The 13,807-nt window shown below is 58.3% G+C and overlaps 1 protein-coding gene across 1 annotated transcript; it reads left to right on the top strand.

Annotated features, from left to right (window-relative positions):
• Positions 1-304: 304 nt before the first annotated feature.
• Positions 305-12,839, top strand: SHH (sonic hedgehog signaling molecule). The gene is made up of 3 exons (XM_005551269.5): positions 305-945; positions 6,197-6,458; positions 9,041-12,839. The coding sequence occupies exons 1-3, from the start codon at positions 637-639 to the stop codon at positions 9,865-9,867; spliced, it is 1,398 nt and encodes a 465-aa protein (XP_005551326.2). The 5' UTR covers positions 305-636; the 3' UTR covers positions 9,868-12,839.
• Positions 12,840-13,807: the final 968 nt, after the last annotated feature.

Genomic DNA, 13,807 nt, shown 5'->3' with positions numbered 1-13,807 from the left:
TTGGTTTTAACTGAAGCACCTACCATTCCAGGCAAAGTCAGGGGGAAACACAAGGGTGTACACAAAGCCGGGAGTAACTGCTGTTTCCACAAGACATGCGCTCCTCCCTCCCGCCCACCTTTATCTCAGGAAAGATTTTTTTTTTTAAACTCGAAGCCTTCAGGTGAAAATAAAGCAACAGCAGCAACAGAAAAAAAAAATGTAGTCTTCTTCAGGGTTAACATCAGAAGACAAGCTTGTGCGGCTTTGGCCAATCAGATGCGCCCCTGGCAGCTATAATATAGTGCTAAAGGCAGCCTCTCTCACAAGCTCTCCAGGCTTGCTACCATTTAAAATCAGACTCTTTTTGTCTTTTGATTGCTGTCTCGCGACCCAACTCCGATGTGTTCCGTTATCAGCGGCCGGCAGCCTGCCATTCCAGCCCCTGTCTGGGTGGGGAGCGGTGGAGAGTGCCCCGCAGCCGCGGCGGGCAAGGTTATATAGGAAGAGAAAGAGCGAGGCAGCCGGCGAGGGAGCGAGCGGGCGGGCGAGCCGGAGCGAGGAAGGAAGAGCGCAAGAGAGAGCGCACACGCACACACCCGCCGCGCGCACTCGCGCACGGACCCGCACGGGGACAGCTCGGAAGTCATCAGTTCCATGGGCGAGATGCTGCTGCTGGCGAGATGTCTGCTGCTAGTCCTCGTCTCCTCGCTGCTGGTGTGCTCGGGACTGGCGTGCGGACCGGGCAGGGGGTTCGGGAAGCGGCGGCACCCCAAAAAGCTGACCCCTTTAGCCTACAAGCAGTTTATCCCCAATGTGGCTGAGAAGACCCTAGGCGCCAGCGGAAGATATGAAGGGAAGATCTCCAGAAACTCCGAGAGATTTAAGGAACTCACCCCCAATTACAACCCCGACATCATATTTAAGGATGAAGAAAACACGGGAGCGGACAGGCTGATGACTCAGGTAGGAACCCAGCGCCGGGGCGTGGAATGTGTGGCTTTCCAGGGGGTTAGGAGAAGCCGAACACTTCCAGACTTAACTCTGTTTGCTCTTCGGGCAGATAGGAAGGTGATTTCACCCACTTCTTCCCCACCCACCTGCCCGCCCCCCATCTCTTCCTGTTCCTGGAGGAGAATGGAGGTCAAGGGTCCAGCTGGAGAAGTTTAGGGTGTGGTGGGGGTGAGGACGGTAACAGACGTGGTTCATTATGGCCCTGATTTGATGAGTCTTGCTACAACGGCCTTCCCCATCCTACTTCTGCCCTGGCTTGTAACTTGGGGAGACCTTCACTTGGGGGGTGTCGGCCCTTTCCAAGTCAGGAGTGGAAATGGAAGGAGAGGGTGGGAATCCCCCTCCCACAAACACGGAGTGGCCTCCGGGCAATCTGCAACGAACGTAGCTTTGGGCATTGGAGCTCAGGGCCCCCACGTTTCCCGTCACCTCTGTGGTTTTCTTTCCCACTACAACCCCCACCCTACACCTCCCCACCAAAGAATTCTCAACTGGAAAAGCCAGGAGGCAGTTCTGACAAAAGGCAGGGGCTCCAGAGGCGACTCCGCCCGTCCCTGGGTCCCTGGCTGTATCGCAGAGCTGGCTTTGCGACTGCATGTCCGCAATTGTGCCCATCAGAGTGTGAATGTATTGATATTTCTTTAAGGATGCTCTTTCCTTCTTCCAAGCCCGAGGTACCTTAGGGGAGGGACTTAGAACTTATTGGCATTGCATCACTTTAGTTTTCAACCTGCTTGCATAAGAATTAAGAGAGAATAAATATTAGTGTGGGGGGAGGGGAAGCTAAGCAAAATATGAATTCCTCTCTCTCTCCCCACCTCCTTTGAGATTTCTGAGCTGCCAATCTCCCAGCCAATTCTAGACTTTCTGAAACTCCATGCACGTATAACTGAAGCCAGAAATGGGTTTCCTTGCAAATATAGGTCAACATCCTTTTTATTGCCCTATTAAAATATTCAAGTCCTACCTTTAGGGCTAGGTGCGCACAGCGGCTGATGGAGTGGCGCTGGTGGGGCGCAAGTGCAGGGGGAGGGTACGGACGGCAGAGAGAGAGGAGCTACCTCTGGGCCGCCCTGCTTCCCCGACCCGATTCCCAGGCTTGCTTGGGGCCGAGAAAGGCGAGGAGCAGGCGAGGTAGCCTGCTCCAGCTGTCGGAAAGGAGAGGAATGGGAAATGGTCCTGATTTCCTTGTTCTCCCTCATCTGCTTCCGACCACCTTAAATCTGGACCGCGAGTGTGGACGCGCGCGCCAGTGCCAGAGAGCAGCGCGATCCACAATTAACTCTGCACGGGCCACGGGGTGCCCGGTGTGTGCAGCTGGCTGGAGGGAGTTCTCCGGCTAGCCTGGGGTGCCCATCCTCTCGTCACCCTCGCTCCCAGCGGAGGAGGGGACTTGCCAGGGTCCCTCGGAACCCGATAGGAGGGAGGCGCTGCGGAGAGAGCAGCGGGGGCGTGGACACCCGAGGTCCCAGAGCCAGAGTGGGTCAGCTTCTGCCCTGGTCTGCGGGAGGCCAATACTGCAGAAGGGGTCCTGGGCTCGCACCCCTTCCCAGGACTCGGGCCTTGCCGCCCTGCTGCAAAGCTGCAAGCGCGCAGAGCCGCGCAGCGAGGCAGACGCATGCAGCCCCACTTACTCCTGGGTTATCGATCCCCCGCGGCTAGGGTTTCAGTGCGCGCGGGGTTGGGCTGGAGCCGCCGGGCTCTGCCGCTCCACGCGCCGGAGCGCAGGCAACGCAGGAGCTAACAGCAGCGCCGGGTTCGCGGTAGCGACCCCGGCGGCGGAGGCGCGGAGATGGGGGCGCCCGCGCAGGGACCAGGGCGCAGCGCGGGCTCCGCCGGCCTGCCCTGGGCCGCGCCCCCCTCCCTAGTCCGCCGCCTGCCCGGCCTCTGGGCCTCCGCGTCCCAGCCGGAGCCCCCAGACAGGGGGCCTACCCCCGACCCCCGCCCGCCCTACCCGGGGACGCAGGGCCCAGCGGCCCCGCGCCCGGCCACTCTCGCCGCCGCGCGCACAGGCAGCATTTGAACTTCTGACCTTCTGTCAACTTCCCTCAGACGAACGAAACGAAAACAAATACTTTTTTCCTTGGGCAGTGGCTATTCCCGTTCCCAACACAAAAGGAGGGGGAAGGACGGCCCAAGTGGGGGTTGGGTGGGGAGAGCCAGGCCGGGATTATCAGGCAGACCCCACAAAGGTCCCCTAAAACCGAGGGGGGTAGGGGCTGGCAGTCTGTGAGGTACCCCCAGTTGATCCCTCCCCTACCTTCCTTCTCCCGATTCCAGGAGTCAAGGGTGGGGGAGGAAGGGATGGGGAAGGCGGAGGCTCGGGTGCTGAGGGCAGGGGCCGGGTGAAGGAGGAGGCAGGGGAGCCCCAGGCCCGTGGGAGGTTTGGGGAGCCTGCTCGGACGCCCTCATTTTAAATAACCACCTAGGCTCTGCCCCAGCTGCGTGGTCCTCCTCTTCTGTCTCCCTCCCTGTCTCTGGGTCTCTAATGTGACTGCTGCCCAAGTCCCTCAACCATGGCGAGATCGTCCCCAGTGGAACTTTCAGAGCAGTTCTGGAACGCAGGAGCTGCCGGTTAATATTAACCCGGGAGAGGAAAGCGCAGACAGACACGCTCTCCCTGCGCTGGCCTAGGGTGCCAGGCGAGGGTGCTGGCGGCCAGGGGGGTCCCAGGGGGAAGGAGGCCCGAGGGCCGGATCTGAAGCCTGGAGTAGGGTCCCAAGCCGCCACACTAAATAGATTTCCTGTGCGCTCTGGGGCCGCCAGGAAAGACGCTCAGGTGTGGGTTTGGGGAGGGGCTGTTCCACCAAGCCTGGGGAAAGGACAGTGGAGAGAGGTGCGTTTTGGGGGCTGGGGCTGTTCTGAGGTTGGGACGCCCCCACCCCCGCGCTGGGGGAAGCCCACCGGCTGCTGGCGGTGACAGTCGGCGCGGCTCGCAGATCAGGGAGGTGGGCAGGAGCTCAGGCGTGGGGAACAACTTGGCCTCAGCCGACACAAAGCCCGGCCCCGGCGGCCCTGCTGGGCTTCACGGTGGCTGCACAGAGTCGGGCTTGATTCGCGGCACACGACCCAATGAATTAATAACCGGCCTGGGCTTCCCGGCTTTGCCTGCGACAATCCCGCCCAGCGCGGGCGGAGGAGAGGCCGCCAGCCGAGGCCGCACGGAGCCCGGCCGGGGGAGGGCTCGAGGGGCGGGGGCGCCAACTCCGGCAACCCTCGGCCTCCGCCCCTCACCCGCGCTGCCACCTCCCGTCGCGGCCCGGCTAGGCCGGGGTCTCCCTGCCCCGGGTCCTCCATGCCTGCCCAAGTGGCGCAGTTCCCAGAGCTGGGGGCCGGGTCCTCCTCACCCTGCCGCCCTTTCCCTGGCTGCCCTCCTGGGAAGCTGTTTAAAGCTTCATCGGCGAAGCCCCAGGGGAGGGAGCTGCGGTGGGGTGGGGGGCTTGCATGGGGGGTCCGTGTGCGTGTTGGTGGTGTGCGCCTGCGCGCAACGGGCCTCACATCACAGCTCTAAACTGACCCTGGTTTACTGATTGATTTTCATGTAAAACGCGTTCAATCCTCAAGATGACCTCACTCAAATTCTGCCCTTCCGACTTTTTTTTCTTTAACTGCTGGCAGGCCCAGAAACCTGCAGGCACTGACCTGTTACCAGGGCGGCCCCCAGCCCTACCCCACCCCCAGTTGTTGTATGTTTAACTCTACAACCATATTACTGGTTTTTATTGCTGCCAGATACACAGGACTTTTCCTGTTGCGCAATTTGTCACGTCCCCTTAAAGCGCGGCAGCAGTGGGGCCAGCGTCCTCGCCCCACCCTCTCGAAAGGGTCCCCCCACCCACGCTACAGTTAGGGCCCTGGACAGAAGCTGTCCTTCCATCGCGACAACCAGACTCCAAGCAGAGCATCCTTCCAGACTGGAGGAGGTTAGAGGTCAGCCCCGCCCTCTGCAGCAGTCACCTTGAAATTGCCCCTCGGCCTCCACTTGGCGCAGCTTCTTGGGGGATGCCACCATCATCATCTGTGCCAGTTCCCCCTCTGTAAATCCCGTGTCCCACCAGCAGCAGCAGGATAAACATCCAGGAAGCAAGTCAGTGCCCCCACAAACACACACAGTGGATTCAACTGCTTTCTGTCGCATCCTTATCTGAAAGTGACCCAAGGGAACCCCCACAATCTGAGTGTCAGGTAACCCCGTCTGCATCTGCCTAGTCAGTGCTTCCTGATTCCTACCAGGCAACTTCCTGGGAGACTCCCCAGGCGGAGGACTCGGAGACCTCAGGCCTTCCTGGCTCCCCTCCCCCTCCTCTCAAGCCCCTCCCCCTCCCTCCACCTCTTCAGTTTGCTCTTCAAACTTGCTGGACACCATTCTATGCTGGGGCCAAGAAAACAAGAGGGGAGGAAGGGAACAGGTTAAAGAAAACAAGAAACACAATCAGACCACAGAAAAGCCAGGCAGAAAAGAGTTCCACGGGCAAAAAGAATGTGGCTGTCCAGATAAAGAATGTCTGTCCCGGCCCCAGCCCGTGCTGCAAGTGGTAACTCACCTAGCCGCCTTCCACCTGGGCTCCCGACCACCCTGCAGCCCCGCCAGCGGCTTCTGGCCTCCCCTCTGCCTCGGATAGGGTTAGGGCCTGAGGCAAATAAATGCAAGGCCTTCAATTCTCAAAGAAACGCGCAGTGCATTTTTCTTTATTTCTGGGAACTTGCACCCAGGTATCTGTCAGGCCTGCTGTGAGGGATTCTACACGGAGAGAAGGTGGAGCCTTCGCAGGTGGAGAAAGGGGCCGCAGAAGGGGGGCTGGAAGTGGAGGGCAACGTGGGGGCGGGGCGGGTATCGCAGAAGGTGCCCCTGGAGGGTCCCGGAGTTGATGTCCGAATCATGCAGGTCCCTTGTTTCAGAGAAACTTTATTTGCTTCTTAGGCCCCGCTAGGAGCATCGGCTGTTACAGGACCTGGAGAAAGGCCCCCAGCTCTACTCTGAGAGGACGTGCTCCTCCATGCTCCTCCGCAAATGCTGCCCCTCTTCCCCAGCCCGGGGCTCAGCTCTTCCGTGTGTTTGGGCCGTTCCAACTCCCGTCTCCCCACCTCTCTGCATGGCCCTCGCGCCTTGAGACTGGGCAGGGCAGGCTGACGGAGGGGCCGGGAGGGGTGGCGTCCGCCCAGGCTAATGTGTCCGTCGGTGGGGGTCCCCTTGTCTTCGCAGAGGTGTAAGGACAAGTTGAACGCTTTGGCCATTTCGGTGATGAACCAGTGGCCAGGAGTGAAACTGCGGGTGACCGAGGGCTGGGACGAGGATGGACACCACTCAGAGGAGTCTCTGCACTACGAGGGCCGCGCAGTGGACATCACCACGTCCGACCGCGACCGCAGCAAGTACGGCATGCTGGCCCGCCTGGCGGTGGAGGCCGGCTTCGACTGGGTGTACTACGAGTCCAAGGCGCACATCCACTGCTCGGTGAAAGCAGGTAAGCTGGCCCTGGACCCCCGATCCGCCCCCACGGAAGGCCACTGGCAGACCCCCGGCTTAATTCAAGGGAAAAAGAAACCTGGGGGTAGGCTGAGGGCCAGGAGCAGGGGCACTGGGCGATGACTGCGTTTCCGCGGTGGGAACCTGCCCTGTGAGGTGCCGGCCCCTCGAACTCACCCCTACCTTTGAGGCCACAGAGCCCAGGGTTCTCCATGACCGGAGGTGGGGTCCTGTGGCTTCCTGCCCGCTTCTGGAGCCCGCACTGCAGGGGGGTGGGAAAGCGTGACTGGGGGAGGGGCGCTAGCCCCTTCCAGGCGAGGGAAGGCAGCACTGCGCGGTTAGCCAGGTCTGGGCGAGCTCCTTCCTCTCGTTAGGGCTTAAGAACCAACTGCCCCCACCGGCTGTCCCAAGCGCAGGGGCGTCTGTCCTGCCCCGGAGCCCGCGTCCTGGCTCCTCCCGGCCGGGCGCCCGTGGATCCTAGGCTGCCTTCGCTCACTCGCTGAGCCTTTGGGGAGAGGCCTGGTGGGCGGCAGTAAACCCAGGGGTAACCACCTCCAGCATCTGGAGGCCGCGCGCCCGAAGCCTGCGTTCCTATTGGGAGCCGGGCTGGGACGCCCTGGGCGGCGGGCAAGTCCCGGAAAGCCGGCCCGAGTCGGCGTGAGGCTGCCTTCTCTGGGCCTGCAACGCCACACGCTGTTGCTGGCGAGGAACAGCGGTAGAGGAGGCGCCATCGCGCGCACGCGAACCTCCGGCCTGGGGCTGTGTGCACAGCGCTCTCCTCCGCCCGCATAAATCGGCACGTTTAGCAAAGCCGTTCACGGTGAATTTCGGGGAAACTCTGCCTTCCTCACCCCCCTTCCAGGTTTCCCTACTTGTCTCCTAAATTCCAAGTTAATGGCAATATGTTAGTAGGAAAACACTTTAAAGGTGTCAAGGCACACTTGTAGGTAAAGGCAAGCGTGGCTTCTTGTCCCCACAGAAAGCAAAGGCGTGGAGCGGGGGCGGCAGGGGCGGGTGTGCGGCCCAGAGAGCTCCCGGCCGCAGGGAGGCAGGAGGCGGCACCCCCACCTCGCGGCCTCGGCGGCGGCCCCTGGGCCCAGGGCGCTCCCTGAGCAAAACCTCCTCCCCGGCTCCCTGCCCTCGGGGTCCCCCTAGCGGGGGTCTCCGGAGGCCTCCTCCCAAGTGAGCAGCGCTAATCCATCCGCCGGATCGCTCCGGGAGAGCAGAGCCGCGGCGCGGGAGCCGCTCATTGGCATTCTGCGCACACGGGCGGGGGCGCGGGGCGCAGCGTGTCAAGCCGGGCCGTGCGACTCGACGACTCGGGCTAGCCAGCGCCCGGGGTCGCATTCCGGGGAGCTACGGAGGGCCTCCAACGGCCAGCCCCGCACTTCATGCCGGAGAAACCGATGAGAAGATTAAAAGCCCCCTGTAATTCCAGCAGGAAGATTCTTTCTGGCAATCTCTATTTGCAAAAAGCATGATCCCAGAGATTGGAATGCAAAGAAGACGGCCCTCCCCGCCCTCCTCCCCGGCCCCCTGCGCTCCGCCCCAACTTCAATTATTGTCCTCGGGACAGTGAGCCTCAGAGAGCGACAGAGGGCTCGAGAAAGCGGGTAGTCAAGGGGCCTTGAGACTCGGAGCTTCCAGCGCTCCGAACAGGCCCCGCCATTTAAAATTCAAATACACATCTTGAGTGCTTGGAAGAGAGGCCTGGCTGTGCAAATAGTGCTTGTGAATTGCACACGGGGGGGTTTGCACCTGAGCAAATAGGGAGGGGGAGGCCCGCGAGCTGGGGAGAGAGTGAGCTGAGAAAAGGGAGGGGAGAAAATGGAAGTGTCCGCTTCCAAGAGTGTCTCCTGTTTATCCCAGAAATCACAATGACAATGCTGGGCCCTTTATTGGATTTTAATTAGAAAATCCACACAAGCCTCGGATTTTCACACCTCGGCCAATCTCTGGAATGTTTGTCCAGTTGCTACAACTACTGCAGCTATTTTTCACTCCCCGCCCCCGCCCCTCCGCAGGCCCACGCCGAGGCGCGGCAGGGTGCTGAGGGCTGGCGGGTCTGCGGGCCAGGGGTTTCCGCCGCGCAGCCCGGGTGCTGAGCGCGCGAGCAGGCGCCGCGCCCCGCGCCGGGGCGGGAGGGAAGGAGGGTGCGCCCGGCGCCCGCGGGATCTCAAGGAGGCTTCCAGAGGAATCCAAGTGCAGAGCAAACACCCTCTGGATGGATTCGCGGCGAGGCGGGGGTGTGTGCGGAGCTGGGGGTGGGGTTGGAGGAAGGCGGAAGGAAGGAGTGTCACCGGCCTCTGCAGGAAACGCCAGCCAACCTCTGTCACCGCCAGCGCAGACTTAGAGAGTTGTTAAGGAATGTGCCTGCGTCGGAATCCTGTCCCTGGGCGGTGGGGTTGGGGGAGGGAGGTCTGTGCGGGACCCACCTGGAATCAATCGCCCCGCCCAGCGCTGAGCGCATCCCTAGCCTAGGCGCGCGGGCACCAAGCGTGCGCCCTCCTCCCCGAGACGCGCCTCCCTCTCGGAACTCAATGCCCTGTCCTCTCTTCTCTCCCTTCTTCTCACCCGCAGAGAACTCGGTGGCGGCCAAATCGGGCGGCTGCTTCCCGGGCTCGGCCACTGTGCACCTGGAGCAGGGCGGCACCAAGCTGGTAAAGGACCTGCGCCCCGGGGACCGCGTGCTGGCGGCGGACGACCAGGGCCGGCTACTCTACAGCGACTTCCTCACTTTCCTGGACCGCGACGACGGCGCCAAGAAGGTCTTCTATGTGATCGAGACCCGGGAGCCGCGCGAGCGCCTGCTGCTCACCGCCGCGCACCTGCTCTTCGTGGCGCCGCACAACGACTCTGCCGCCGCGGAGCCCGAGGCGTTCTCAGGCGCGGGGCCGCCTTTCGAAGGCGCACTGGGGCATCGGGCGCTGTTCGCCAGCCGCGTGCGCCCGGGCCAGCGCGTGTATGTGGTGGCCGAGCGCGACGGGGACCGCCGGCTCCTGCCCGCCGCTGTACACAGCGTGACCCTACGCGAGGAGGCCGCGGGCGCCTACGCGCCGCTCACGGCCCAGGGCACCATCCTCATCAACCGGGTGCTGGCCTCGTGCTACGCCGTCATCGAGGAGCACGGCTGGGCGCACCGGGCCTTCGCGCCTTTCCGCCTGGCGCACGCGCTCCTGGCTGCACTGGCGCCCGCGCGCACGGACCGCGGCGGGGACAGCGGCGGTGGGGACCGCGGGGGCGGCGGCAGCCGAGTACCCCCGCCTGCGCCAGGTGCAGCCGACGCTACGGGTGCGGGGGCCACCGCGGGCATCCACTGGTACTCGCAGCTGCTCTACCAAATAGGCACCTGGCTCCTGGACAGCGAGGCCCTGCACCCGCTGGGCATGGCGGTCAAGTCCAGCTGAAGCTGGGGGGCCCGGGGAGGGGCGCGGGAGGGGGCGGGGCAGGGCAGCAACAGCAACGCAAAGCAAAAAGACACTCGGAAAAGGCGCACGAACCAGACTGAGTTATTATAATAATAATAATAATAATAAAGTAGGACAGTCCAAAGTAGACTCTAAGGAAACAAGGACCCCGGGAAGTTTTGTTGTTGTGTTTAGTTGATATATAATTTTTGAATTTTTTGGTTATTGTTTTATTTTGGTTATTTTTTCCTCCTCTCCTGGCTATTTATTTGGTATGAATAGATGTTTTAAATAATATGAACCGGACCTTCAAGAGCCTTAAATAGTTTGTTTCTTGGATAATTTATTATGATCATGTGAACTGTACTCACGGGGGAAAGATTATTTTGTGAGGCCAAGCAACCTGCTCAGAGTCTATTTTTCTACATGTCCCTCGTCCCGGCTGTCAGAAAGCAAACCTCTGTCCCTGCCATCCCTCCCTTCCATCTCCTGCTTCTCAGCAAGTGCAAACTCAAACGTGCTTCATGGGGGTCCACAAATTATATTTTTATACACAGAATTGTAAATTAGATTTTTTGAGAGATCAATACTTAACTGAATTACATTTCATTTTTGAAATAGTGTAAAATATGAAAATATATTATTTTAATTTAACTAGTTTCCGATGTAACAGCCATCTCCTCTGTTGTCTTTATGGTTTCATATTCCCTTTGTATTCACCATTTTGCCACATTCTTGGAAGCCAAGACTGTTACACACACACAATACACACTTTGCTTTGCTTTGCTTTTCTTTTCTTTTTCTTTTTCTTTTCTTTTTTTCTTTTCTTTTTCTTTCTTTTTTTTTTTTTTTTTTTTTGACAAACTGGAAGAACTCTTATTTTTAACTTCAAAGAATTTATTAGAAAATAATATTTTTTAAAAGCGCACATAGTGATGAGCCCATGAGGATGGAGCCTGCAGTTTGTACAGAGAAAACAAAAGGATGTTTTTGCATTAATAAATTGAGAAATAACTGCTGTAAATTTACTAAAATGTATTTTTGAATATTTTGTAATAGTTTTATAGAAATAAAATGTGCCATGCACAGACCGCTTAGTATCTAATAACTAAGAATCCCCGTTGCAGCCCTTTTTCTTTTTTTTTTTTTTTTTTTTTGGCTTCTTTGCTTGGGAAACCCAGTGCTCACAGGCGCTCCCAATATTCTATTTAGATGTGTTGCTTATACTGTGAACTCAGACTGACTGACTTAGGTAACCAAAGTAGGCACACAAACCAACTTCTTTCTTCTCATGGCTGGAGAAACCTCAGCTCTGTTTGTATTTATTGTGTGACACTCTTCCTACGCTCCCAAAGGTTGGGGGTGCCACCCGTGGGGACTGTGCTGTCCCCCTAACCCCACCCCTTAACTAGCAAAGCCTAATGTGTAAGCCCAGAGGGGGTGGCCTGGAGACGGCCACCGAGAACCTTCTGCTAGGACTCCTGTGTGTGGTTGCTGGGCAGACCCCTGGCCTGACCCTGTTCGTGCTGTCTGTGATCCGTAGGGAGGAGGCCCATTGCTGCTTTCTGAGGTCCTGTTGTGCCCCTTCCAGAAAGCATCCTTAGAAGAGAGGACCAGGTTTGATCTTCTCTGAAGCTCTATCCTCTTTTCTTGAGGGTCCCCTTAAATCCGAGTGGCAAGCCCACAGTGGCATGGGCCAGTCGCTGGAATGTCGGGGCTGCTGTTGAGGTCCTCAGGCTACGCTGGTTGTCTGTGTGACATGGCGGTCAGGCGTGGACTTTGATCCCTGTTGAGTGAGCATGCTGCTGTGGGTGCTGGGCTGGGGAAGGTCCTTCCATGCTTCATGCTGCCTTGGAGGCCAAGAGGGTCTCTGCCCTTGGCGGTTGTCAGGGTCCCAGGTGGAGGACTACTACCAGTTTTTTGGCTTACAGAAGATGTCTGCCATGCTTTGTGCTTTGGGCTAAATTATCTGAGCAGGCTGAGCCTTGGAAGGGTGGCGCTGCGTGAGCTCGGGGCCTCCTAGCAGCTGGAGCCTGTGTGGAAGGTGGTCCAGGTTTAGGGAGTGGGAGTGAACAGACTTCAGCCCCACCTGGCAGGGGCTCGCTCCTGAGGCTGGGACCAGTCCCTGAAGGTTTGCTCTGCTGAGGGTCTGCCCTTGAGTGGCCTTCCGGGGAGGCTGTGTGCCCAGGTGGATGGCACAGGGCCTCTGGAGCCTCCACAGGGCCGGGCCCTCTGTGCAGGAGCAGTCCTCAGCCATTTTCTGTAAAAGACTTTTCTTTGGTGTTCTAGATGGTCAGCAGGTTCCAGGCTGATGTTTACAATCTCGGAGGAAGTGTGATGGTTTCTGTTCTTTTGACAGTTCGGTATAATTTCAAGTCAGTCAAAAGTTAACCCAGAAGCACTGGGCACAGCAGCTCCTCTGGCTGTGTTGACAGACCTGGCGATGTGGCCGTGCGGCCCAGATGGTCAGAGAGAAGCCAGTCATTGACCAAGCCCCAAGGTGCCTGAGGCCACGGTGCAGCTCTGCTGGTGACTGGAGCACCTTGGAGCAGACCCTCACCCAGATGGGAAATCCTGACTCCTGGGTGGCACTGCCTCCTGGACAGGCCCGGTGGCAGTGTCCATGCTGCTGGGTGCTGTCCCCAGCCCTCCTGGTCTGTCTTCTTAAGATCCGCCCACTGCTTTATATTTAAAATTCTCTTTTTCACAGGCAAGGAAAGGAAACCACTGCTTAGAGAAACTAGGTACAGGGCATCAAGAGGGTGCAGCCCAGCCCCGCCAGGACGAGGGGCCCACTTCGCATTCAGGGTTGACGGAGCCAAGAGTTTGTGCAAAATGTACGCTTGGTGGTTGCTGCCAGCCTCCCTCATGACTAAATGCATATCTATTCCTGTCAAAACGTGTATCAGAATGTACTTGAAACTGTTATCTTTGTGCTCTATTGTTTGAATAATTAAAGAAATTACAGAGACTCTCTTCAGTGTCTGTGATGTGGCAGAACCCGCTCCCAAACTGTCAGCTGTGTTTCTCATCGTCTTCCACGAGGTAGTGCTGGGAATGTGAAGGAAATTCTCATTGAGCGTGTAGACTCCGTTCTCTCAATGGGTGGGATTGGTCAGGCTTTGGGACTTTTTACCGGTCCTAGGAGGCAGGCACGTGACGCCACTGTCTGAGGGAGTTGACAGAGCTGTCAGCATCACACCCACAGGGGAAACATGGGGCAGACATGCAGGGAATGCTGGTCAGTTGCAAGATTTGGCAAGAAAGCAGCAGAGCACCTGCCGGGGAGGCAAGCGGGCCTGCAGGGAGCCAGCCCTTCCTCAGTGCGGCCGCTCTGGCTTTCCGGATGGTGATCCACTCCAGGAGGCTGGGAAGCCCAGGAAGTGACTTCCGTGTGACTTCTTGAAAAGGAGTCACAAAACCCTTCGTGAACCCTGCCGTTTCTGGGCACTCCCTGGGATTTATGTTCCAGGACAGAGCTAGGCAAATTTTGGCCTCTGGGACAGATCTGGTCTGAGGCCTGTTTTCACATAGCCCCTGGGCTGAGACTGTTTTTACATTTTTTAATGTTTAAAAACAAAAAATCTAACGAAGACTGCTATTCCTCGACGTGACAATTCCGTGAAACCCAAATTTCAGTGTCCATCCATAAAGTTTTATTGAAACACACCCACACTCACTCACGTATTGTCTGAAGTAGCTTCTCCACTAGCCCAGAGGAAAGCAACAGAAACCACCCATCCCGCACAGCCTGGTGTTTACTCTCTGGCTCTCTGCCCAAGTTTGCCAACCCTCTTTCTAGGATTTTGGATTGAAATCAAGCTTGGCATAGGGGCTGGGGGCTGAGGACAGGAGTTGGAACACAGTGGCCTGTCTACCATCACAGTGTATTTCTCAATTAGAATTCAGTTAGAATTGCCCACCCACTCCTGCTTCTTCC

The sequence above is a fragment of the Macaca fascicularis genome, chromosome 3, assembly GCF_037993035.2.
Source record: "Macaca fascicularis isolate 582-1 chromosome 3, T2T-MFA8v1.1".
In the NCBI taxonomy this organism is placed as follows: Eukaryota; Metazoa; Chordata; class Mammalia; order Primates; family Cercopithecidae; genus Macaca; species Macaca fascicularis.
The sequence above is the reverse complement of the archived record's forward strand: the minus strand, read 5'-3'. Positions and strand labels throughout refer to the sequence as shown.